This window comes from Marmota monax, unplaced genomic scaffold (genome assembly GCF_021218885.2).
Source record: "Marmota monax isolate L192 unplaced genomic scaffold, Marmota_monax_Labrador192_F-V1.1 WCK01_AAM20220418_F8-fsc00001, whole genome shotgun sequence".
NCBI classification, from domain to species: domain Eukaryota; kingdom Metazoa; phylum Chordata; class Mammalia; order Rodentia; family Sciuridae; genus Marmota; species Marmota monax.
In genome coordinates this window covers 42,948,669-42,976,663 of record NW_026693777.1, presented here as the reverse complement: position 1 = coordinate 42,976,663, position 27,995 = coordinate 42,948,669, and the positions used below count along the sequence as shown (strand labels likewise).

Here is a 27,995-nt window from a genome sequence, read left to right as displayed (position 1 = left end):
GGAGTTTTGCTGATAGAAGATCCTGTGAAGAGACTCACTCCTTTGGCTACAGAGCTCAGACATTTTATTTGGAAGTGAAAGAAGAAATCAGATCTTCCCAACTACTTTTCTTGGAGACCTGTTAGCCCTGAGTCCATTCCAAGACACTATGTCAAAGGTATTTTATACCTCTATAAACACCAAAGAAATCACAAAGATTAACATGCTCCAGAAGGAATAAACATTTCAGATCAGTTTGTGAATTCTGACCTGTCTCCTATTTACACAATTAGAAAGGCTGATATAATAGCTATTTTCCTGGATGTTGTCCTGGCACTCACAACAAGGAAGAAGCTTGTGAAGAACCCCAGGGAGCAGTCCTCTCCATTAGATTGCAGCACTTAAAAAAAGTTTACCACAGGGGAAAAAATCCAGTAATTCAGTCTTTGGCATCTCCCACACCATCCGCATTGATGGCAAACATAGCTTCAGCTTCAGGAAGACAAGGAGAGTCGTAGATTTTGCAGATTCTTGTTTCCCCTCTTCCTTTCCTCAGGTATAATCTGACCCAAAGACACAGACCAAGTTATTATAATTACATCCTGACTTTATAATAGAGCTTTTTAAGATATATATGTATATGTCTGTGTATTTCCTACAAGGACATTAGGGATTTTAGTGCATTTCTAACCTGGAGAAATCCATTCTCTCTGACCCCTTTAGTGGAATGCTCATACTGAAACAGACAGTTTTCAAAATAATCAGGCAGAGGTTCAATACTCATTCTTCAATAACAGAGTTTTAAATTCTGTCAAAACACCAGTACCAATCAGAGTAAGACAATTAGATTTAGCAAGAGTTCCCAAGTGTTTAATTACACAATGTCAGCTTTAATATGGTTTAAATGGAAATGTTTTATTGTCATGTTTAGTTCACAGTTAATAGAACATATATTTAAGCAAGAAGTATTAATGCCATCACCTTACCTGGTGGTTGATGCATGGGCAATGATGTTTCCTCCAATAGGCTTTTTGGGATCCGCAGCAAACATGGCTGCTCCATCCACTTGAGCTACCACTTGGTTGGTGATTACCACTGCTACACCAAACTGATGGGGGAAGGATGTGAGTTTTGTAGCCAGGGACATTCCAAGAACCTTAATGCTGCCACCACTTCCCCCCACAAAGCAACGAATGACTAAGGTTTCTCTTCATTTTTAAACTAATAACTTGATATTAGGCACTAATGTCCTCACCTCTCAGCAAGGTTCCCGTAAATTTTTGTAGCCCTGCAGCTTACCTCATCAGCAAGTCTCAGAAGCATCCGCAGAAACCTGGCCAAATGCATCTGCCTGGCTGAGAGCTCTCCTCGACCTGAGTAGTCTGTTCTGTAGAGAGCGGTGGCACTGTCTACAATAAGCAGTGCATACCTAAAGGGAACAAGAATTTTCTTTTTTTTTTTTTGTTTCTCTTGGTACGAGGGGTTGAACCCAGAGGCACACTCTACTACTGAGTTACACTCCCAGTCTTTTCTATTTTTTTTTTTTTTTGAGACAAGGTTCTCAGTAAGTTGCCAAGGCTGGCCTTGAATTTGAGATCCTCCTGCCTCACTCTTTTGAGTCACTAGCCCAACAAGAACAAGCATTTTCTGAAGACTTTCTAGCCTGTGTCAGTTTCTATTCCTTTATTCAATCCTCTAAAATCTCATATTTTAATTTTCATATAGGAGTTTAGATCATGTTTCTTTTTTGTACGTGTATGGTGATGAGAATTAAATCTAGGATCTCACACATCCTAGGCCAAGTGCTCTACCATTGAATTATACTCCCAGCCCTTGGCTTCATTTTTCATTAGTGACTCGATCACAAAACAAGAGTGTCAAAATAGGCCAGGAGTGACTATGTACACCCGTTATCCAGCTATTCCAGAGGTTGAGGCAAGAGAATTACAAAGTTCAAGGCCAGCCTGGGCAACTGAGTGAAACCATGTCTCAAAAAAGGGCTGAGGTATACAACTCAGAGCTTTAAGTGTGTGCCTAGCAGACATGAAGCTCTGGTTCAATCTCCAGTAAAGCCCATGTGCATATACACATGTCATAAGCATAATAACAGAAACTAAAATTCTCCATTTCTAATTCGGGTTACTATGAACAAGATACAAAGAGCTCTGGGAACATATTTGGTATCTTCTGCTAAGCACATACCTAGACTCTACCATCATGGCTGACGCTTGATAAAGGAGCTGAGTCTGGTGGTCTGTGTTGAATCCTCGAGCATATGCTACATTATCCAGGACATCACTGCCAGAGAGACCATATCTAGAAAAGAGAACATTTCAGGCACAGAACTTAGTCGGGTGAGAAATTCGTTTCTAAGATTTAAATTACCAGGATGGGTAGGTAAGAAGTGGTACTGACAGTGCTTTCAAGATCCAAGAATATAAATACCTTTTTTTTCTTTTTGGTGGTGCTGAGTATCAAACCCAGGTCCTTGTGTATGCTAGACAAGTGCTCTCCCACTGAGCTACATCCCCAGCACTAAATCCCTTTCTATTATGATATGCAGGCAAACTTCAGAGAAAGATGGCAGCAGCAATTGTTAGAGTAGATGTACCTGGTAAGACTTTAAGATAAATCAAATTTATTCTTTGAGGACTCCAAATCTAGAATGAGAATTCCTAATTAAAGGGAAACAATATTCTGCAAAACCCAAGGGCAACAAGCCAAAATAAATGTATCAATTTGAATTCACATCAACTACTGGTATATGAACATTAAACCTTCTAAAAAAGGGTCCTCAAACTATAAGTTCAAGGAAGGATTTTATTAAACATATTTCATTTCTTCAAAATTCTCATAATAGTTTCTAGTTACAAGAATAAAACAAGTTACAGTTCAGAATGTGATATTTATGTATGTAGTATAAGTGAGTGACATCTGAATTCAATTTATGGCTTAATGATTTTTTTTTCCTTTTGTGTCTAAAGAGCAAATAAAATAGCTCCTGTTTTCATAGAATGGACTCACTTCTGCTTCTGCTAACTAAGATATGAATGTTCAAGGTTGCTCAAGAAAGACAATTTCATTCTCATTAAATGTTAAGTATTGGGGATGTGGCTTAATGATGGAGCACTGGTGTAGTAGGAAAGAGGCCCTGGGTTCATCTTCACACCATTAAAAAAAAGTTTTGATTTATCTATCTGAATAGACTTAACCTGCACTCTTTAAAATTTCTTCAGTTAGGGGTCTCCTTGTATTGTCCAGTCTAGCCTCAAATCCTGGGTTCAAGTGATTCTCTCCAGTAGCTGGGACTATAGGCATACATTACCACACCTGGCTTTACCTGTACTTATACAAAGATTTCCTGCATCTCTCAAATAGATGTGATTCTTCCTCTTCAGGATTTCTAAAAATGTGGTTTGAGCTTTTTTATGACACTTGTGAAGAACTACTGTGCCATTCTTTTACTGGAATATAAATTCCTTTAGGGAAAAAACTGGGATGGGATTCACTAATTTCCTAGTATATTTTATATACCTATTAGATTCTGATAAATGTATTGAGCAGCTCAGGAGGCTGAGAGGAGGATGACGAGTTCAAAGCCAGCCTCAGCAAAATCGGGGCACTAAGCAACTCAGTGAGAACTTGTCTCTAAATACAATGGCTGAGTGCCCCTGAGTTCAATCCATAGTACCATCCCCCCAAGATGTTATTGAATGCTTTTATCCACACCCTGAACAATGTGAAAATAATGTATCATCACTTAAAAACAAGTGGTTTTCATGAAGTATAATAGTTATCCCCTTATTTAATAGTTCAAAACAGAATGATCAATTGAATGCAGTGATGCACACCTGTAATCCCAGTGAATTGGAACACAGAAAACAGAAGGATCTCAAGATTGAGGCCAGCCTTGACAACCTAATGAAACTCTGTCTCAAAATAAAATAGTTGGGGATGTAGGCCCCAGGGTTCATTTCTCAGTAAAACACAAGAGAAAGGGAGATATGGATGGATGGAGGGATAGTGTTTAAAGAAAATCCAGTGTTCTGTAATTCTTTGAGCTTATTCTACGTTCATGATTCTATCATGGGGATAAGGAGATGAGGATAGTATTTTTTCTTTTTTTGAGACATTGGGGATTACATTGCACATGCTAGGCAGGTATTCTACCACTTTGCCTGCACTTTAACAAATTATTTTTTTTTTTGGAGACAGAGTCTCATTGAATTACCCAGGCTGTCCTCAAACTTGGTTATCTCTTGCCTCAGTTTCAGCTGAAATTACAAGCCTATGCCACTGCACCTGGCTAGCATTTGCATTTCTAACAAGTTCCCAGGTGCTAATGTAGCTGTTTTCATGTACATGTGTGCTAATGCACACATTCTGGGAATCCTGTGCCATAGTAACCTGATTGTGGTTTAGTATTCTTAAAAGTTCATGGCAAATTATGTTCTGCTGGGAACAGAAATTGGATATTAGTTTAAGGAGGCCTATGACTTTCCAGAACTATCAATTGAAAGCAACATATATACATGGAAATTCAATTCTAAAAATTTTCTCACTAGGTGGGTGTGACTAAGATGAATTAATTTCTATTCAAACATATTTTCTCTTCAATGAAAAAAATCATCATAAACATGGCCCTAATTAATAAAGTAATTAATTCATTAATAAATAATGAGTGAATAGTTCTAGGGCTATGGGATACAGTGAGTGATCAAAACAAAGTTTCTATCCTCATGGCTTATATTCTTCTATATTATCTGAATACTTCCTATATTACTAGAAAAAGTCTTAGTGATTCTATCCAAAAGACTGCCAAACAAGCCTTAGAGAGAAGACAGAGTTCAGCACATACAGCTTCAGAAAACTAAGGTCAGGTTGCAAAAGAGAATAATTCTTTTTTTCTCATGTAAGCAAAGGTAAAGTGCTACAATTATTGTTTCAACCTAATTTTATGCCTCAGTGGTATATATTCAACGGATTGGATCCCTCTGATTATCAAATAGGAAAGAGAATTTGATTATAATTATAAAACTAGAGAAAATATTCTCAAATTAATCAGGCAGGTTTCAATTTGAATCTGACAACCCAACATGAAGTAAATTCTCTTTAACTGAGTTTCAGTAAAATGTGTGATAAGAACTAAATTATCATATTTAAGCCTAAACACAAGAAAATAATTTTGAGTTCATTTGAAAGATGTATCAGCTTTACTGCAAGATAAGTAATATACCAAAAAGCAAATGTGTTGTAAATACAAAATTCAGCAAGTTTAAGTAAATTTGCAGATTTGTACAACCATCCACACAGTCCAACTGTGGAACATTTACAACCACAAATATCTCTAAGTCCATTTGCAGTTATTCCAGATTCTTACCCTCAATATACATAATTTTATTGTCTTGACAGATTTTTCCCCTTTGGAAATTTCATATAAATGGATTGTACGTATGTGGTCTTTTATATTTAACTTCCACCAGCATGTTTTTAGGTTCATTCATGTTGTAACATGTATCAGTGTTTAGATATTTTTAAATTGCCAAACAACATTCTATTGATGGATAAAACATTGCTTATTAATTTACTAGTTGAGACATTTAATAAATTTAACAATAAATGTCATACACAATAGCTCTTGATTTTCTTTACAAGTAAGCACCATTCTAATTTATTCTGTCTCCATGACTTTGATTACTCTAGTACATACTAGTAGAATCACAGTATTTTCCTTTCATGATTGGCTTATTTCACCTATCATACTGTCCTCAAGGTTAATCCATACTGTTTTGTGTGTCAGAATTTTCTTCCTTCCTAAGGCCAAGTAATATTTCATTGTATGTATACATACCACATTTTGCTTATCCATTCATTTGCCAATGAACATTTGGGTAGTTACCACCCTTTGATTGTTGTGTTGTTTTGATTATGATTGCTGATTAACAGTGTACTGCATTTTCAAGTGCTTCCCTGCTTTAAATTCTTTTGCATATACACTCAGAAGTGGAAATAACTGGATCATATGGCAATTATTCTGTATTTATTTAGGTACCAGGGATTGAATTCAGGGGCATTTGACCACTGAGCCACATCCCCAGAACTATTTTGTATTATTTTTAGATACAGGGTCTCACTGAGTTGCTTAGTGTCTTGCTTTTGCTGAGGCTGGCTTTTAACTTGCCATTCTTTTGTCTCAGCCTCCAGAGCCACTGGGATTACAGGTGTGTGCCACGACACCCAGTTTGTGTTTAATGTTTTTGAATAACCATGTTACTAGTAATTACTAGTACCATGTACAGTAAGTGGCTATTCTTTTTTTGCACATTGATATTGAACTACATTAGCATCATTTGTTGAAAAGAGTCTTCTTTCCCATATAAATTGCCTTGGCATCCGTGTAAAATCTAATAACCATAAATTAAAGGTTTTATTTTTGAACTCTTTTTTTTTTTTTTTTTTCTGGTAACAAACTGTTAGTTTATGGTACACGATGAGACACATGGGAACTAATAATGAAGGCTTTTGCATCAGCTGTGATTTGCCCAAGGACAGAGCTTCCCCTCACTCCAGGACACTGGGCAGAGGCATTCCTCACATGGAATAGTTACAGACAGCACTTTGTCAGACGTTGACAGTAGGCAGGAAACTAATAGTTGGGAGAAAAATCACAAGTGTTTTCATGTGTTTCAGTGTTTTTCAGGTCAAATCTCAATAATTTCAAATAAATCACTGAAAATATAGCATTTCCTCTTATCTCCAGTATTTTCCACAGTCAACGGATAATCAAAGTGGAAGGAGAGCTTTCCAGCAGTCACCAGCGCACATCCTATCTCACAGTCAGAGTTTCAGCATTTGTTCGGCTGCTGCTAGGTGGTAAAGGAAATTCTCTGTTGCTGGTGGAAATCTTTTCCGCTTGAGCGCCTCCAAATTGAGGACTCGTTTTCCTCCATCACCCAAAACTTCAGAAAATGGTGCTAGGTTGGTGAAGATTTCTTTTGTTTTTAGGGCAATATCCTGTATAACCTGGCTGTCTGACTTCTCTGGATCCTCTGCAGACTGAACAATTAGCTGGCCGATTTCTTTGTGCAATTTTCCCATTGTCATGGACTCTTTTGCAAGTGGAGCAATGGTGATCTCACTATCTGCCAGATTCACAAACACGTCATAGAGATCTGGTCTGTTGCTCACCTCCAGGTCTACGAACCCAGCAATGTAACCTGTGCACATCTGCAGGGCTTCTAGCTCATCAGTGTTGAGGTGCACATAAGAATGCAGGATGGTCCAATCCTGTCGATGCCACACCAGGGCAGGCAGAGTCCTGGTAAACTCCTGAACAGCTTCTATTTTAGGGTGATAGACAACAATTCGTTTTTTTTTAGCATCAATGCCGTGTGTAAGATAACAGTTTCCATTCCAAATTGAGATACAATGTCTTTGATGGAGCCTGCAAGGTATGCCTTTCGAGCATCAAAGTCCTTGCTAAGGAAAGAGCCATTTTCTTCACTCTGGCAGATACCCTTGGTAAGAACTGCAATATAACTCTCCATCATTTTAACTGGACTCCCATGTTTCAGGTACATTCTACACAATATCCTAGCGAAGGCAGCATATTTCTCTGGATTAAAATCTTTGACGGTCAGAACAATAGAAAAATGAGTCACCTTTTTCAAAACTGAAGAATCTGGAACTTCAATTGTTGTGATATAAAACCATGTTCTTCTGTACTGCCCAAAGACAAAGGGATGGAGAAGTTTGTTTTCGTCTGTGAGACAGCATTTTCTGAGCAGCAGATTCCTTAATGCGGCTGTCGTGGAAGGGTAACACCACACCCACAGAACTTCTCCATTTGTGTCCTTTTCGATCAGCCCAACCCCGAGCATCAGCTGAGTGTCCGCCGCCCCAGTCGCAGCCATCTTCTGCCGCCGCCGCTGCGCCTTGAACTCTTAATTCAATTCATCCTTGTGCCATGATCACAATTACTTAATTACTTTATAATGAGCGTATATATTTATTTTTGGCAGTTCTGGGGACTGATCTCAAGGCCTTACATATGCTAGGAAAATACTGAGTTATATCCCCAGCCCTTTAAATTTTATTTAGAGACAGGGTCTCAGCTAAATTGACAGTATACTGCGTTGGCCTCGAACTGCAATCCTCCTGCCTCAGCTTCGCAAGTAGTTAGGAGTATAGGTATGTTATCACTAATCCTGGTCATGAGTTTTAAATTGGGAAGTCTAAGACCTTCAATTTTCTTCTTTCTTTTTCAAGAATATTTTGGTTTTTCTGAGTCTCCTACATTTCCATATCAATTTTATAACTGGTTTGTCAATTTTGGCAAAAAAGCTTGCTGTAATTTTTACGGGAATAGTGTTGAAATCTGTAAGTCATGCTAGGTGTGATGGTACATGCCTATAATCCCAGTTGCTCAGGAGGCTGAGGCCCTGAGCAATTCAGTGAGACTCTGTCTTTATTTTATTTATATTTATAAAAAAGAGTGGGGATATATCATTTAGTGGTTAAGCACCCCAGGGTTCAATCCCCCGTACCAAAAAAGAAAAAAAAAAAAAAAATCTGTATATCAATTTAAGGAAGACTGCCATTTAATAGTAGAGTCTTTAACCCATGAATGTGGAATTTCATCTTCAAGTTCTGTTAGCAAGGCTTACAGTTTTCAATGTGTCTTACTTTTGTCAGATTTATTCTGAAATATTTTCTTTCTTTTTTGAGACAGGTCTCACAATGTTACCCAGAATGGTCTAGAACTATGGGCTCAAGAGATCCTTCTATCTCAGACTCTCAAGCAGCAGGAAGTACAGGCAAGTGCTACCATACCTGTCCACTGTTTTAATTCTTTTTCATTCTACTGTAACTGGAACTGTTTTGTTTTTTGTGGTGCTGGGGATTGAACCCAGGGCCTTATGCATGCAAGGCAAGCACTCTACCAACTAAGCTATATCCCCAGCCTCTGAAACTGTTTTTTGAATTGTTCTTTGATAATATATAGGAACACAATTAATTTTTGCATATTGACATGGTATCCCACAACTTTGCTGAACTTTTTTTTTTCTAGTTCTAGTTTTTGTGTGGATTCCTTAGGATTCTCTACATACAGTCATCATGTCATCAGCAAATAGACAGTTTTACTTTTTCCATTCCAAAACTGGATGCCTTTTATTTCATTTTCTTATCTGGCTGCATTGGCGAGGACCTACCTACCACCCTTTTCCTGACATTAAGAGGACAGCATTCAAAATCTCACCGTTAAGTATGATGCCAGTAATAGATTTTTCATAGACATTTATTATGATTTAGATCTGAGATGCCCCACAAAAGTTCATATGTGAGACGATGCAAGAATACACAGTCACATCAGATTATGAGCTTTAACCCAATCAGTGTGTCAACCCAGTGATATGGATCAACTGAGTGGTAATTATAGGCAGGTTAGGTGTGGCTGGAGGAGATGAGCCAGTGGAAGTGTATTCTGGGGTTCACATTATCCCTGTTGGGCAGAGCACTCTGTTTCCTGATTGCTAGGCCCTGAGCTATTTTTCTCCTCCACACCTTTCTGCTGTGATGTTCTGCCTAACCTTCTGCCCAGAGTAACTGAATCAGACATCTATGTATGGACTGAGACCTCTGGAACTGTGAACCAGATAAACTTTTTCTCCTCTTATTGTTGGGTCTTTTGGCACAGCAACAAAAAAGTTGATGAAAATAACAACCTTCACCAAGGCCTTGAACTCATTATTGACACTGAAGGTACCATCTATTATTGAAAGTGAGAGTGATATCGGTCCCCAAATATTGTTGAATTGTCCATTTTTTTTTCTTTCAATTACTTCAGTTTTTGTTTCACTTATTCTGGTGTTCTGCTGATAGGTGTGTATATATTTAAGATTTTTTTTATTGCTGGTGAACTGACCTTTTAATTATAAAATGTCCCTCTTTATCAGTAGTATTTTTTTGTCTTAAAATTTATTTTGTCTGATATAACTATTCATCCTCCTTATGGTGACTGTTTGCATGTGACATCTTTTTCTATCCTTTTACTTTCAATCTATTTGTCTTTGAATTTGAAGTGTTTCTTTGGAAGTCAGTATGTAGTTGGATTTATTTTTATTTATTATTATTTTTTTTTAATTTATTTTTTAGTTATATTTGGACACAATGCCTTTATTTCACTTATTTATTTTTATGTGGTGCTGAGGATCGAACCCAGGGTTCTGCACGTGCCAGGCGAGCACTACCATTGAGCCACAACCCCAGCCCCATAAATTTATTTTTTATCCAGTCTGACAGTGATTAATACATTGACTAAAGAATGCCTCCACCCCCTTTTCCTTTTACTACGGAAGACCATTCTTTTGAACCATATACATAATTTGGGATGTGAAGTAACACAAGAGATATTCTTTAGCCAAACTAACACTGGCAATCACCAGTGTTAGTTTTAGTTTTTCTGAGTCTCCTACATTCCCATATCAATTTTATAACTGCTCTGTCAATTTTGGCAAAAAAGCTTGCTATAATTTTTATGGGAATAGTGTTGAAATCTGTAAGTCATGCTAGGTGTGATGGTACATGCCTATAATCCCAGTTGCTCAGGAGGCTGAGGCCCTGAGCAATTCAGTGAGACTCTACACAGTGACAAGTGCAGCCATATATTTTCTAATCTAATAAGTAACCTACCTCTCAGCCACTGCTAGCAGTCGTTCTGGCCTAAAGGTACCCTCAGTGTCGATGTACATGGCCTTTCCTTCACCTCCACCCCGGTCAATGGGAAGCTAAAGAGGAAAACCAAAAAACAACAGTGGAAATAATTGATATTTCTGATACAGGTGGACCAAGTTCCCCATGACAGGTCTATAATTCCTCCTACTCCTGATAAAGCAGAGAAGAAAAATAAAAATTCTAAAATGATAGGAGGCAGGAAGAAGTCATTTCCTTTGGATGGAAACACAGTTGGTATTAGACATGAAGCGCTCACATTATGTCTAATAGCACACAAAGCTAGAATCTTGTCAGTTAGATTGCTCAGAAATATAGTTCAAAGTAGGTGAAAAAATTTGACTGCACACCAATAGAAGATGTATTAGTTCATTAGTACAAATAATTAGAAGATCATTTACCCATTTAGGTCTAATTAACAAGGGATCCTAATCCAATCCCCAATTAATCTTAGGATCCAGAACAAATTTATACTTCACTTTTTAAAAGAACTTCTTTTTTTGTAGTTGTAGATAGACAGAATGCCTTTGTTTGTTTATTTATTTATTTTTTGTGGTATTGGGGATCGAACCCAGGGCCTGTATATGTGAGGCAAGCATTCTACTAACTGAACTATATCCCCAGCCCCTATTAGTTTATTTTTATGTGATGCTAAGGATGGAACCCAGTGCTTCACACATGGTAGGCAAGTGCTCTGCCACTGAGCCACAGCCCTAGCCCTATACTTCACTTTATTGAGCAGAGTTCATTTCAAAGGGCTACTGAAGGGGCTTGTCAATGGCCCAGAAGCATCCATAGAAAGTTTAAAATATAAGCAAGAAACACGATATTTGCTGTAATAGTATATATAGGTGTTAAAAGTGAACAGAGTGAAAAAGGAAAACAATAGTTTGTTATAAAGTAGGGAGGAGGGAAGGAAAAAAAAGAAAAAAAAAAACAAGCGCAAAATGCTTAGCATTCATGAAGCCCTGAATTTAATTCCCAGCCTCAAAACCCAAAGAACCTAACACACAAAAAACTCCAAATCCCCAAACCTCAAAATCATACACCCAATGAATCAAACAAAAGAGGCAAGAAAAGAAAAGAACACAGAATATTATGAAAACAGTCTCATAGGCCACAAGGAAAACTCTATTTTAGACTACCCATCCCATGTTAGACACCTTTAAGTTAATTCTACAAATTTTAAGTGAATGATGCTTTAAGGATAGTTTCCAAACTAGAAATCTATTTTGAACCCAAAATTCCCATTTGGATTCTGAGGAAAATCCTTTAGAACATTTTACATTCAGGGGCTGGCAAATACCCAATGCTAATCTTAGAAAAAACTTTTTTCTTTATCCATTTTTCTATCGACAGGCATCTGGGCTGTATCCATAATTTAGCTATTGTGAATTTTGCTGCTATAAACACCGATATGGCTGGGATTAAATAAAGTCATGTAAATCATTTAAATAGTACTTGATGTACAGAAAAGTACTTTGAAGATATGATTTCCCTGAATTTTAGGGCACTGATTTTGTTGTATACTCTACTGTGGAAGGCTTTGTTAATTTAGAAAGAGAATAATTATATTACTATTTGGAAAGTTGGCAGATAAAAATTTTTTATATCATGTGAATGTACGCAAGGAACAAAAGACATGTATAAAACAAAAGGAGGGCCTTGACAGAGGTTAAAAATGTAGAACCAATGGCTAACAGGATCAAAGTAGAAGCTTTTTGAAGTTTGTGGAGAGGAGGAAATCTGGATACTCTGGGGCTAAGTCTCCAGGATACAGATGAATGATTTTCCCTTTCTCTCACTTTCTGATATTGTGAATGCTATCATAAGAAAATTCTTTTGCAACTGGGTAGACCTCCTTAGACATAAGGGAGGCCATAGGTAACTAGGCACAGATAGGCAGATTGATAACAAGGAAACAGAGAAGGTGTCAGATATAGTTGAGTCAGTGGTAACCTGGAGCAGATGCAGATCAACTACAGGCTATGTTCTCCAACTTGCCCTATTAGTGCGACCACAGCCATCTTGTGTTATTGGGCTACAGCACAATCTTTTTAGCTGTTTTTAAATAACTGCTTAGTATCATAATTTAACTCTTCTTCCTATGCATGTTGTTTCTCATTTTTACCATTTTAATGGTAAAAAAATTCTTTGTATATTTCTGTGAAAGAAAATACACACACATATAAGAAAGGTAAATGATTAAAAAAAAAACTATAAACTATATATATTTTTTTGGTACCAGGGATTGAACCCAGATGTGCTTAACCACTGAGTCACATCCTTGGTTCTTTTTAAATTTTTTGTTTTAAGACAGGGCCTCATTATGTTTCGAGGCTGGCCTTGAACTTGCAATCTTCCTGTCTCAGCCTCCCAAACCACTGGGATTACAGGTGTGCTCCACTATGTCTAGTGAGCATATACTTTAAAGTTTAATACATATGTTAAATTATTTTTTCAGAATTTAAAAAATTGTTTTGTAGTTGTAGATGGACAGAATGCCTGTATTTTATTTGTTTATTTTTATGTGATGCTAAGGATAGAACCCAGTGCCTCAGACATGCGAAGCAAGTACTCTGCCACTGAGCTACAACCCCAACCTATCTTTTCAGAATTTTTAAATTAGTCTAGTACTCTGAACAAATATGGAGTGTATTTTTATATTTTAACTGTAGCTCTCAACTTTATATAATTTCAGTGTTAGACATCCAATTCTCAGCAAGTTTTCACTTCATTAAGTTGAGAAAATCTGAACAGTGAGAACAAAGAATGTTTAGATATAAGCAGTAATCTAACATTCTCTCTATACCCCTGGTCCTAGCTCTTAGACTAGTTAAGTGTAATCCTTTCAACTTTTAACAAATTAACATTCTTTTTCTCTGAAAAAAGATCAAAGATCTATAGTTGCTCAGCCACCTGTGAATTTTTTAAAAATATTTTTAGTTGTAGATGGACAGATAGTTTTATTTTATTTATTTTTATGTGATGCTGAGTACTGAACCCAGTCCTCATACATTCTAGACAAGTGCTCTACCACTGAGCTACAGCCCTAGCCTTGAGTGTTATATTTATAAAGAGACTACGTTTACCTGAGACCTTTGATCCTCAGCACCACATTAAAAAAAAATATATATATATATTGTGTCCATCTTAAAAAAAAAATCTTAAATAAATAAATAAATGAATAAATAAAAGGCCACACATCATGTTCAATGACCCATGTAAGGCTAATCCCCTTCCAACCACTATGCTAGGTATCAAACCCAGGGCCTCACATAGGCTAGGCAAGTCTTCTACCACTGAGCTACATCCCAAAAGGGTAATACAGTTTTCTTTTTATTTGTTTGTTTGTTTCTGGTACTGGGGATTGAGTTCAAAGGCCCTTTACCACTGAGAGCTACATTCTTATCCCTTTTTATTTTGAGACAGATTCTCGATAAATTGCCAAGGCTGGCCTTGAACTTGTGATCCTTTGTTTCAGCCTCCTGAGCTGCTGAGATTATAGGCATGTGCCACCATTCCCAGCTCCTTAAGCAATATCTTAAATACTGCTTTTCTACTTTAGCTATCAAATTTCTAATGGTGCTCAAGCAAGTTTCATAGCTTACTACCACTCTCCTCAATATTTTGTTATCCTCAAAGTTTTTTCTTTCTTCTTCAAACTCCTTCTTTCTCAGTATTCATGAGGAGGGCCAACAATGACACAGGTGTACTTGATATTGAAATTCTAACTTGGCTGTCTCATAAGACATATGGTGATATTTTGGTTTGCAAAGAAAAGATCAGTGGAGAGGGCTAGGTTGTATCTCAGTGGTAGAGTGCTTGCGTAGCATGTGTAAGCACTGGATTCGATCCTCAGTACCACAAAAATAAATAAATTGGGGGCTGGGGATATAGCTCACTCAGTAGAATGCTTGCCTCACACGCACAAGGCCCTGGGTTGAATCCCCAGCACCACTAAATAAACAAATAAATAAATGGTACTGTACCTATCTGCAACTTAAAATAAATAAATGGAAGATCAGTGGAGCAATCAAAGAAGCAATAAAATGGTAAGTGAGAAAGGTAAATGATAGAAAAACAAAAACTATCAAGCTGGTTTGCTTGATGTTAGATAAACTTATTCATAAAGAAACAGAATATTCTTCTACCTTAACAAACAGTATTCATCATCTCAAGAAAATGGTGGGCCCATGTCAAGGCATGGTGAAGCAAGCCTGTAATGCCAATGACATGGGAGGTCAAAGCAGGAGGATCTCAAGTTCAAGGCCAGACTCAGCAACTTAGTGAGACAGACTGTCTCAAAATAAAAAGGACTGGGAATGTAGCTCAGTGGTAAAGTGCTCGAGTTCAATCCTCAGTATTGCAAACAAAATAACAAGAAGTAATTTTTCTTTGAAATATCAAGAATGATGATAAAGTCTCAAAAAATTTTGATGCAAGAATTGGTTCATAAGAGTAGTCCAGATTCTATGTACCTGGACTGACCCACTCCCAGGAATTATATCCTTAAAGCCAGAGAATGTGAAGATGACCTATTCAGAAAAGAAAAAAGGCACTAAATACTGTTTGACACTAACAAGGAAGTTTGTTAGCTTTCTCTTGTATATTCTACACTCTCTTGTAGATATTTCATTTTCAGACATTCCACTGTTACTTCTGTATATGACTTGATTCCATATTCATCAATACTGGTAGATAAGATGGGTACAATGGTACGTGCCTGCAATCCCAGTTGCTTAGAAAGCTGAGGTAAAGGATCACTTGAATTCAGGAGTTCAAAGCCTGCCTAGGCATTGTGTTGAAGACCCTGTCTCATATACTAAGAAAGCTCTGCTAGATATTTTTACTTGGGTTTTTTTTTGGTCACCACCAACCCACCGTCTCTAAACTTGAACTCATATTTCCATAAAACTCTCCAATTAGATGCTTTTAATAATCTTAGATCAAATATCCTCAGCTCTAATTTTTCAACAGGTTGCTACCAGATATTTCTGGAAGTTTTATTTTCCTGTTGAAAATTTTGAAATATTCCCTACTCTTTACAGAACCAAGTTTAAACTTCACTGGAAGTTGGTGTTAGTGCTGAGGATTGAACCCAGACCTTACGCATGCTAAGCACATACTCTACCACCAAGCTATGTCCCTAGCCCAATTTTTTACTTTGTATCTACACTGAAGACCTAATATATGATCTTGATTTCTTTTCTCCTCCCCTAAGTACTGGGAATTGATCTCAGGTGGTACTCAAACGCCAATCTATTCCTCCAACCCTTTAATTTAAGACAGGGGGTCTCATTATATTATATTACCCAGGCTGGCTTTAATTTGTCATCTGACTGCCTCAGCCTCCCAAGTAGCTGGGATAACAGGCATGTGCCACCAAGCCCCATTTTGATATATTTTTTTAAGGTTCATATCCTACAATTTTCTACCTAAATGCTAAACAGGCTATATGTACAGATTTATGTATTATCTTCTTATACATTATGTCTCTCCATCGCTTGTGTTGTTTATTCCATTCAATACAGTTAAATTCTTTTAATTTCTTTCTCCTAAATTTTGTATCCTTTAGAACTCTACTCCAATAACCATCTATCCTTCTATCTTTCTTTTTTTGGTACTAGGGATTGAACCCAGGGGCACTTAATCACTGAGCCACATCTCTTGTCCTTTTCATTTTTTTTTTTTATGTTGACAGACCTTTTTGTTTATTCATTTATTTATATGCAGTGCTGAGAATTGAACCCAGTGCTGAGAATTGAACCCAGTGCCTCACACATGCTAGGCAAGTGCCGTACCACTGAGCCAGAGGAAAAGGGACACTCATCCATCATAATTTAAGAAAGGACCAAGTATGAGATAAAGTTTAAGAGAGCATACCTAATTGGAGAAACTCAGTAGATTAGCCAAACATACCCCTCCTCATCGTGTTTTTATTTTGAGATAGGGTCTTGCCAAGTTGCTTAGTCTTGCTACATTGCTGAAGCTGGCTTTGAACTTGCAATCCTCCTGCCTCAGCCTCCTAAGCCACTGGGATTATAGACATGCACCACTTTGTCTGGCTTCCAATATCTTTCTTTATAAAGATACATACTCTGATTACTCTAGAGTAAAGCAATCCTTCCTTCTCCTTTAAATAGTTAAGCTATTTCCTGTGTATCATTTATTTTACAGTATGTCAGGCATGCCCTAGAACTTCTGTTCTATAATCTCCATCCATTCAAATTCTATTGAATGATTACTGAATAACAAATAATGACTTAGCTTCTAGCAACACAGCAGGGAACAAGCCAGTTATAGGATCTACCCTTATGAAGGTTTTAATCTCTGAAGTCTAGTTTGATTCCTGTATTTATTACTTAAATGAACGTATTAAGCAATTATTTAACCCAGAGTGTATGTTCCCAAATCCACCCATTAATGAGAGCATAAGTAAAAGAAAACCAGGGAAGATTTTCCAACAGAGGAAATACTGGGCATAATTGTATTGTGATGAAGATATCTAAGAGAAATCAAACAGAATGGAAGAAGGAGTCTGTGAGAGGACGGCAACAGATGGTAATCAGATCACATTGTTAGGGATGAGCTACTGAGAGGAAAAGGGACACACATCCATCATAATTTGAAATAAAGATGGGTAAAATTGTAGCTGGATTTGTAGATTTGACATGAAAAGCAGGTTAGATCACTGGCTCAGAGTGAGGGTTGAAAAAAACATGAAGGTTTGAGAAGAAAGGACCAAGTATGAGATAAAGTTTAGGAGAGCATACCTAACTAGAGAAACTCAGTAGATTGGCCAAACAGTACTGAATGCTAATCTAAAGGTTGTTCATCTTGAATTTAAAGTGAAATCAGTCAACTTTATGGTATGATTTTTCTTCAGTATGATCAGTAAATAATTTGGGTTCAAATACCGAGAAATAGGATTCCTCTAAGACTGGTATCTCTTCAAGTGGATACAAAAGTTGAGGTTATTTCTAAAGGAATTACTTTAATGATCAACCATAATATGCAAACTAATGAAAAAAAGGGCAGGTAAAGCCAGGAGAGGCCTAAGGGATAAGAAAGTATTTGAAATCAGTAATATGGAAGTTTCTATGATGTGGAAGATTTGCAGTAGGAGTCTATCTTCCAACTAGTTATAGGAGTCCTGAGGACAAAGAAAGTCCCTTTATGTCTGTCCTAATAGATGTTTGCAAATACACGAGACAACTAATCCTTGCTGATTTAATTAGCTCACCTGGCATGTTACAGCTAGTGTATGACAGATCTGGGTCTTCCCAGTTCGGAATTCCCCAAACATCTCCGTGATAGATCCAGTTTCAATTCCACCTAAAAGCAACAAGAAGCACTTCTCAGAACAATAAAATGTTGAGACTACAATGAAACATTAGAAATGTTGTTGGAGCTCATCAGAAAGATGTTTTTATAACTTAGAAATTGAAATTTCAATAAGCAGTAACTTGTTAAACTTATTTTGAAATAATTATAGATTTATAGAGTTGCAAAGAAGTGTACAGGGAGGTTCTGTGTACTCTTCATCTAGCCTATCAGAAAGTTGACACTGGTATAATCTAGAGTTTGTTCAGATTTCTCCAGTTACACATGCACACACTTACATGATTGTACAGTTCCAGGCAATTTTATCCAATGTGCAGCTTCAAGTAACTACCATTAATAGTTGGGGGTGATGGTGTACAGCTGTAGTGTCAGCGACTTAGGAGGCCGAGGTAGGAAAATTTTAAGGTTGAAATTAACCTTAGCAACTTGGTGAGACCCTCTCTCTCAAAAAAAAAAAAAAAAAAAGGGGGGGGGGTTGCGGAAGGCTAAATGTTTACCTTGGTTGTAGAGCACACCTGGACTCAATTTCTAGTACTGGGGGCGGGGGTGGGGTGGGGGGTGGAGATGCACCAAAACAAAAACAAAAAAACCTACTACCACAACCAGGAGACAAAACTGTATTGTCACAAATCAATAAGCAGCTATTTAAAAAGATAGTTTTATGTAGTATCATTTAATATTTACTAAGTGTATCTTATATACCTGACATTGTAGTGTATATTTATATGTATTACTCATTTATTTTGAATAACCTATAATGTAAAAAGTCCTTTTATCCTCATTTTGGAGAAAACTGAGGTGTATAGATTTTAAATGATTTTCACCATGTAAATGCTGGGAGGGTGAGTTTGGAGAGAGGATGAACACTCAAATTTGAGCTTTATTCCAGAATCCATGGCATTTTGTACCCAAAGAAGGAAGAAAAGTTGAATGATGAGATAACTGGGAAAGAAGAACCAAATCTAATTTATAGCAGTTAGATAGCTACGCCTTCAAAAGTTCAAAAACCCTAGTTTTCCTTAAAGTCCTGAAGATTAGTGTGCATTACACTATTAGTATTCAAACAGAGTACTTTGGGAATGGGAGTATAGTTCAATGGTAGAACATACGAGGACCTACGTTCAATTCCCATCACCACCCATACCTAAGTACAAAGGCGATTTTTAGTCAGCAAACTTTCAACCTTGTGGTAGAGTAGATCATAACTAGTTTTATTCCTTAAGCAGAGGAAGTTTATTGTCTCAATGAAGTATTAAATTATTTAACTTGAAGATAATTTTAGGGGCTGGAAGTGTAGCTCAGTGATAGAGAGCTTGCCTACACATGGGAAGCACTGGGTTGGATCCTCAGCACTGCATAAAAATACAAACAAAAGATAATTTTAGTATTTTATAAGTCAAATTCCAACCCCAAAAGTTTTTTTTTTTTTAATTTTTTATTTGTCCTAATTAGTTATACATGACAGCAAAAGGCATTTCAACTCATTGTACACAAATGGAGCACAACTTCTCATTTTATCTGACTGAACACCTAGCAGTCTTAATTCTTCAATGTGTGTACTTCCCTTAACTCTTAATCATATCTAACATGTAAATCATGCTTAAATATTTCAGTTTTGTTCCTTTAACTTGCACACTTTGCTAATCAGTTTACAACATGGGTTAAAGAATTCATATTACCTTGAAGTAGTTTGTCAAGCTCTTTGGAGCCAGTAGTAATCTGTATGATCTCTGATCGCCTTTGATGAAATTCAGTGGCAGTGGTGAAACCCATTGGAACTAATTTAGCTGCCTCAGCCTGAGAAAATTAAGGAATGTTAAATCAACCAAATAATAACCCTTACCTGGAAAGTCTGTGATCTAAGTGCTAGAACTACAAGTCTTCTCTAAGATACCAACGATACCAATGCTGTCTTTCAAAGGTTTCTACTGTCAAATTCAAATGAATTTTTTTTTTAAGTTGTAGATCCTTAGCATCCAGGAATTCACAACATAAAATATCTGAAATCAAATCCCTTTCTATATCATTTTGCATATCTCAATTTACTTATTTTAGATTTACATTTATGTGTTCCCAGAAGCAGAGAACTGATATCATTCCTAAAACTAAGATATGACACTGCATAAGTGAAGACCCTGTCAGCTTTTGTTCAGTCATGAAAACTGAACATATAGACTTTGGGAACCCCTGTTGGCATTAGTCAAAATCACAGTACGCCTTTATCTTCTTTTCATGGTGCTAGGGATTGAATCCGTGCAGAATACATGCTAGGTAAATGTTCTACCACTGAGCCATATCCCCAGCCCAAATCAATCTTTTAACAAAAGTATTAGAAACTCAGAATTTTTTTTTAAGTTGTAGATAGACATAATAATTTTATTTTTTGAATGTGGTTCTGAGGATCAAACCCACTGCTTCCTGCATGCTAGACAAGAGCTCTACCACTGAGCCACAATCCCAGCCCTCAGAATTCTTTTTATATATATAAATATATATTTTTATATTTTATTTTTTTAGGTGGACACAATATCTTTATTTTACATTTATGTGGTGCCGAGGATTGAACCCAGCCCATGAATGCTAGGCACTGAGCCACAACTCCAGCCCTCAGAATTCTTATTTACAATTAAGCCACCACTTCAATAAACATTTAATTAAGTAACCCAATAAATGATTTCATACTCACATAGACAGCAACATCTTCACTCTTATCACTTACATTAGGAATTACTTAGGGTTTTTTAGCACTGTAAATTTTACAAACTGAGACTAAATAAATATCTAGATTAATATCTTACCAGTGTTTAAAAACATAAAAGCTCTTAGTGTAAGAATATACGATAAGGGTTGGGTTCTGGCTCAGTGGTAGAGCACTTGGCTATCACGTGTGAGGCCCTGGGTTTGATCCTTAGCACTACATAAAAAGATAAATAAATAAAATAAATAAAATAAAGGTATTGTGTCTACCTACAATTTAACATTATATATATGTGCATATATACACATATTTTAAAAATATACAATAAAATGCAGATGAGGAAGGGTTAGAGTACAATAAAATAAAATATCTGGGTTCTGGTATTAGTTCTGCTATCCTCTGCATGACCTTGATTCAATAATTAAACCTCTGTGTTTAAGCTTCCTTATCTACAAAGCAGGAATATTGACCCTACTTATCATTCTTAGTATTCTTATAAAGGCAAAATGAGAATATATGTGAAAGAGAAGGGATTTCAAAAACTAAAGTGCTGTTAAAAAAGGGATTATTAAATTAACACTTCATATTCAGTTAAGCCAGTAAAATCACTTTTATATCACAGTAAAAAAAATAAACTCGATTTGAAATCACATTCTCTGTTATTAAAAATCTCATCTATATAAAATGAAAGATTCTCATTAAAGAAAACATAGAGGCTTCAGAAAATTGAGGCAAAAAAATTGGCTAGGGTATAGTGTTAGTAGTAGGGAACATGTTTAGGCTAAGTAAAGCCCTGGGTTTAATTCCTAGGACATGTATTTACCAACACACAAAATTGCTCATATTCTTACCAACCAGAAATAACAATGTAAATATTTTAGTATATTTATCCCCAGTATATGTTCTATACATAAATTTATAAATACATTTGACAAAAAATATCAAATATATATATTTTGTTCACTTTCCTTATATAAAAAACATTTTATTAATAAAAAAGATATATATTACACACCAGTCATTTCTGGTGGGAGTATAAATTCATAGTTAATTTAGTAGCATTTAAATCTAATTTCATAATATTGAAATTTACACAAGAGGAAAATACCAAGGTAAGCAACTGGACACAGTCTCTTCTGGAAAGGGGACCAGGATCATAGGGGAAGGAGGAGGATGGAAGGAGGAAGACTATCTTTCACTATTTATTTACTCTTTTGTACTATTCCCACTAATGCCTTCCTAGATCACAGAGCTGAACTTACCAGAATTTTATCAGCTTTGGCTTCACTAATTCCTTTAATATTTATTAATTCCTTCTTTGGTGCATAGGCAACAGCCTCCACAGTATGGAAGCCAGCTTCTTCTAATTTCTTCACATCATTGGCATTTATGCCACATTGCTGCAAATAAAATCATATTTAAGTTTCAGATCTCTCACTTGTTTAATATGTAACCTATCTAATTCAGAGGATTTCCCCCCACTTGTATCAGGGATAAAACCCAGGGGGGCTTAGCCACAACCCCAGCCCTCAGGGGCTTAACCTTAGGGTCTCACTGAGTAGATTAGGGCCTCGATAAGTTGCCGAGGTTGGCTTTGAATTCACAATCCTCCTGCCTCAGCTTTTGGAGCTTCTGGGATTACATGTATGCACCATCAGGCCCGGCTTAATTCAGAGGTATTTAAAGTAATATAATTTATACAAAAGACCTGAGAAGTGTGACCCACATATGAGCTATCAAATTACAAATTATCAACTTTTTCATTATCAAAACCAGTGTTTAAACTAGCACTAGGCAACCACCAAGAACATAAACAAGAATAAATATGGGAGCCATCTGTGGAGGCACACCTTTAATCCTAGAAACTTGGGAGACTGACAAGTTTGAGTCGAGCCTCAGGAAGTTTCTAACCAATTTAGAAGACTCTGTCTTGAAACAGAAATATTAAAGGGCCTAGGGATATAGCTCATGGCAGAGCATCCCCCAAAGATTCAATCCTCAGTCTAAGAAAAGAAGAAAAAAGGAATAATGCTAGAAAAGATGTGGGGAAAAGGAAGTTTTACATTGTTGGTGGAATTGTAAATTACTATGGCGGTTCCTCAAAAGACTAGGAATGGGCCTGGCATGGTGACACAGGCCTATAATCCCAGCAACTCACGAGACTGAAGCAGGAGAATTGCAAGCCTGAGGCCAGCCTCAGCAATTTAGCAAGACCCTGTCTCAAAAATAAAAAGGGTTGGGATATGATTCAGTGGCTAAGTATACCTGGGTTCAATCCTTAGTTGTCCCCCCCCAACATGGTAAAAATATTCAGAACAGAATATAAAGCTATAAATCGAGTGCTTGCCTTGCATGCATAAGACCCTGGGTTCAATCCCTAACAATACACACACACACACACAAAAAAAAAAGAGCTATAAAATGAAGTCTTTCTCCTGGCATCTTATCATAAGTACTGCTGTTCGCAAGAGGTAACCTCTATTAGTTTCTTGTGTAATTCTCAGAAGACATTATGCATATGTAAATGAATATTTATTTTTAAATAAATGGGATCATAAAAAAAAGAATGGGCAAAACTAGTTTTGGTTACTAAACATGACTATTTTTTATGCTACTTCTCAAAGTGAACCACCAAAAGGCACTTATTTCTCCCTATTTACAAAGTTAGGTTTGGTATTATTAGCCACCAAAACTATGGTCTCTGAGAGAACATGAATTAGTGGACAGATATGCATATATGTGGGGTTCAGTGAGGCTTTAAGAGAAGGGAAAGATTAGTATTTGCCAACAGAAACCAATACCTATGTGGAAGTATAAGGATGCTCATGGCACCAAAAATTATGACTCTGAATTCTCAAATGTTTATCAGAAACCAATTTAAGTAACCTCTAGAGTCTTGAAGCTTAGTTGGAAATGGGAGAATTAAGCAAAAGGAAATAGAAAAATCAAAAGCTTTCCCTCTCACTTCTTTCAACTCAAATCAGTTACAACAGGCCAAAATACTGCAAAGCCCCAGTTCTGGTGCTTGCTATTCTTAGGCAGGGTCACAAATTTGAGTTTGGCTCTTATACCTTAACAATCCCACACTTTCTTCCTGTCTATGATAGCACAGTAACTTCAGCAGCGATCTGGGTGAACAGAGGGAAGTGGCTCCCTCTTCCTCCCTGCATAACCAGTCCAGGCCACCATAGTTCCTGGACAACATCTTCATACTTAGTGCAAGCATACTTAATCCACCATAGGACCCTAGCCTATTTAAGAAAATCCAGCTCTGAGAAAGAAAAACAATACGAAGAGAAGTGTTGACAAAAGAAAAGTCTTGGCCTGATATGTTTAGCAATAATATCAAACCTTTCTACATTATTTTTTTTTTGGGGTGAGGGTGTGGGTACTGGGGATTGAACCCATAACCACTGAGTCACATCCCCAGCCCCTTTTATTTTTAAATTTTGAGACAGGGTCTTGCTAAATTGCTGGGATTACAGGCATGCTGCTCTACCACACCAGGCTCCACAGTATTCTTGACAACCTCTGAAAACTCTTTGGGTTTTTACCAAGGAATAAACCTACAGTTTAAGTAAAGGTTGCTATCCCCCATTAGGGAGAATCTAGTACAGCATCATAATTAAAAAATTAGTAACTATGAACATACCTCTAACCGTGAAACAGGTTGTGGGCCAAAGCTTTCTTCTTCAACTGAAGTATCTGCGTTTGCTTCAAGCTGCATCTGCATAGCCATTACTGAAACAAACAAACAAAAAAAACAGATGGCCAACAATATGAACACTAAAGAACTACTATGGGAGTAAGGAAAGAGCCTTAAAGTTAGTTTTGCAACTAATCTCTGAAGAATTACTGTTGGCCCTCCCTATTGGTGTTCTACATTGAGGATTTAACCAACTATGGATTGATTCAGCCTTCTAAGTAGTTGAGATTATAGCTGAGCACCACCACACCACATGTAAGGCTATTATCATAGTTATATACTCAGCTCAAAAAGAACTAAGAACAAAAAACATCAAATTATCTTCAAGGTATATTAATGAAAGTGTAAAAGTCTTATGTTCACAGTAATAAGTGGACTTCAATTTATATAAAAAACTGGGTGCTATAATCCCAGCAATTTGGGAGGCTGAGGCAAGAGGATCTCAAGTTTGAGGCTAGCCTGAGCAACTGAGACCTTATCTCAAAATTAAAAGGGATGGGGATGTAGCTCAGTGATAGGGTGCCCCTGGGTTCAATCACTAGTAGTGGTGGCGGTCACATCAAAAAAATCTGGACAAGGGCTGGGAAATGTAGTTCAGTGGTAGAGAACCTCCAGAGGGAGGAAGAGAAGAGATGAGAAGAGAAAGAATCTGGACACATGTGAGGACAAATTTAACCCCAAAGATAATAGGAACTCTACTCTTGGAAGACTTGACAGAAGACAGGATGACCATTTGTTATTAACTGGTTTAGGTCCATCTCTCTCAGGTGGAAAATTTAATAAACTGTGAATTGATGATAATTTCATATCAGAATCACAGGAATACATGTCAGTATTTTCTTTTATTTATGAAAAAGATTGCAGAATAATGGGGAAAGATGGTCTGTTTAATAAGTAGTGAGTGCTGTGTTGAGTAGATAGCCTTATAGAATAAAATGAACTTGACACATCTCTCACACAAGGGGAAAAACAGATTTCCAATTTAGATTTTATACTTAAATATAAGAGGTAAAAGAAAGTTTTCAGAATATAAGAATATTTTCACAACCTTAGGCTAGATAACGATTTCTTGAATTGGGTAAGTAATGCAACAACTAAAAAGGAAAAAGAAGACTACAAAACTGGACTATATTTAAATCAGAACGTCTATTCATCAAAAGAAACCACATAATAGCATGAAAAAAAAAGTCAGTCACAGTAGAAACTATTTACCACATAGATTGATAACCAGAATAAACAGAACCCCTTCAAATCAGTAAGGAAAAAACAGAAAACCCAAGAGAAAAATAGGCAAAAGATGCGAACAAGTATTTCGCAGTAGAAGATACCCAAATGTCCAAAAAACACATGAACAAAAAGCTCAACCTTTTCAGTAATCAGGAAAATTAAAACCACAATGAGATATTATACCCACCAGAAGAGCGGAAAATTAAAAATACAAATACTGACATTTGACGAGCATGTAGAAAAACAACATTGTATGCTGTTGATGTATTAAAAAAAACAGGCCAAGTTAGTCAATGGTGTTAGAAGTCAAATATAACACAAGGAGGTTCAAGGCAGGCTTCTGGGGTGCTTTTTTTTTTTTTTTTTGCGCGGGGCTGGGAATTAATCCAGGACTTGAGTACTGCTGGGATGAGCCATCTGCCACTGAGCTATATACCCGGAGCCAGCATTCTATGTCTTGACCTGAGTGGTAATTACATATTCATTTTGTATTAATTCACGGAATTGCGTACACTTATGATTTATACACACACAAACATATCCCTTTAGAAATTTAAAAAACAAAACCCAAACTTCATTCGGGTCATTCCCTAGGCATTACGTGAACCATGAAAGGTTTCCCATATTAGATGATGGGAAACATCATCTAATATGGGCAGTTGTAGGTTGGTACTTTGTAGGCAAAACCAGGTTCCAGGAATTCAGAAACCTTGACTGTAACATTAATTAGGTCTGACTACCACTCTCTGGATCTAGGCTTCCTCAAAAGTCCATCAGATGAACGCCGGGTTTGAAGCACTAAACACCTGGGATAGATTTTTTTTTTGCTCTACAACGAGCTCTGAGGGTCAGTTAGGCCCGGGCAAGTCCCTCCCCGCCATCTTCGGGTTTCTCAGTTGGCGCGGAGGGGCCCCTAGAGCCCGCAGCGGGAGCACGGGCCGGGTCAGGACGCCGCTAACTATAGGACAAGCCCCGGCTCTGGAAAGGAGACCGAACTATGCCTAAAACTCACCTGGGTCTGCAGTGCTGCTAGGTGAGGCAGAGCAAGCGCTCCGACTTCAGTCCACTGGTCTAGCGCGCGCTCCACTTCTCGACCCGGTTGTCGGCTTACTGTGCACAACCCAAGCAAGTTTCAGGACCCAACTACGCGTTTCGGAAGGCGCCTCAGTCACCTCAGCACTGGCTCTCCAGCCGCACTTCGGCCCGCGACTTTCAGAAATCCCGCCAAAGATTCTCGGGCAGGGTCACGTCCGCGTCGACGTGACGTCGCCCCGCCCCTCTCGCACCCGCATTTTAGTCTCTTCCACCTTTGGTCGCGAGCATAGAGATGGGCCCAAAGAATTTGAGCGCGAGTGATACTGCGGATTACGCTCTTCCCTTTCTCCTCAAGGACTGGTTTAAACTTTGCGAGTTGTCGCTTTCTTCCCAGATAGAGGACTACAAGTCCCAAGAAATGGTACGACAGGTCTGGAACTACATCTCCCAGTATGCACCGCTGCGGAAGTTTCGGCTAGCGATACTGGCGGCTTTGGAAAAAGGTGTGGCTCGAGACTGTTTCCTGCAGCGTCGAAATGTGAATCTTTGATCTTAACTGGCGCTCTGAGCCTCCCAAGTTAAAAAAGTTGAGAAAATATAAAACCTACAGATTATTGGCCCCTTTATCTGGTTTTCCGATTCAGTAGGTTTGCTGATCTGGGAACCATGATTTTGGGAATCATTGCATTAGCTCATAGATGTTAGCTTCCTAAGAAGCCTTTTTTTTTTTTTTACCCTGGGATTGAATCCAGGACCTTGCACGTGCTCTGCTAGTAAGCGATACTCCCAGCCCCCACTTTTCTTTTACTGTTCATTAGAGATACAAAGATAGCTGTGGTTTTACTTGGTTCTTACATATTTTAATTCTGTCTGTTTTCAGTTAGATGAGTGTATGCAGATGGCTTGGTATTCCCTCTAAACTTTTTTCTTTTTTTTTTTTGAGGCAGGTTGCTATTGCTGACTGAGACTGGCTTCAAACATGTGATCCTCTTGTCTCAGCCTCCTGAATCACTTTGGTATATCTTAAAAGACCTACTGGATATATGGTAAAATACAGTTAATAAAGAGACATTACTTAATTTCAAAAGATTTCAAATAATAAACTTATTTTAATAGTGCAAAAACAATCAGCTTTCAAATCAGTAAAACAAAAAATTTTATGAAAATAGCCAAGTTCGAACAAAGAAAAACACAAATACCTACATAAATATAATTATGTACTTGAAACCCAAGAAAGCAGAGATCATCATTACAAGTCAAATCATTCTTAGA

At 37.3% G+C, this 27,995-nt stretch overlaps 2 protein-coding genes across 2 annotated transcripts; both read right to left on the bottom strand.

The window, feature by feature from the left end:
* Positions 1-38: 38 nt before the first annotated feature.
* On the bottom strand, positions 39-27,418 carry Rad51 (RAD51 recombinase). The gene is made up of 10 exons (XM_046460956.2): positions 26,701-27,418; positions 24,408-24,496; positions 22,018-22,155; positions 19,737-19,854; positions 17,957-18,048; positions 10,672-10,766; positions 2,182-2,295; positions 1,279-1,408; positions 966-1,087; positions 39-542 (listed from the first exon to the last, which is right to left on the bottom strand). Exons 2-10 carry the CDS (start codon positions 24,492-24,494, stop codon positions 419-421), a joined length of 1,020 nt encoding a protein of 339 aa, XP_046316912.1. The 5' UTR covers positions 24,495-24,496; positions 26,701-27,418; the 3' UTR covers positions 39-418.
* LOC124104209 (DENN domain-containing protein 10-like) lies at positions 6,411-7,928 on the bottom strand. Its single transcript, XM_046460955.2, is given in 2 exon segments — positions 6,411-7,353; positions 7,356-7,928. Coding segments are annotated over 2 exon segments (1,074 nt in total). The 5' UTR covers positions 7,893-7,928; the 3' UTR covers positions 6,411-6,816.
* Positions 27,419-27,995: the final 577 nt, after the last annotated feature.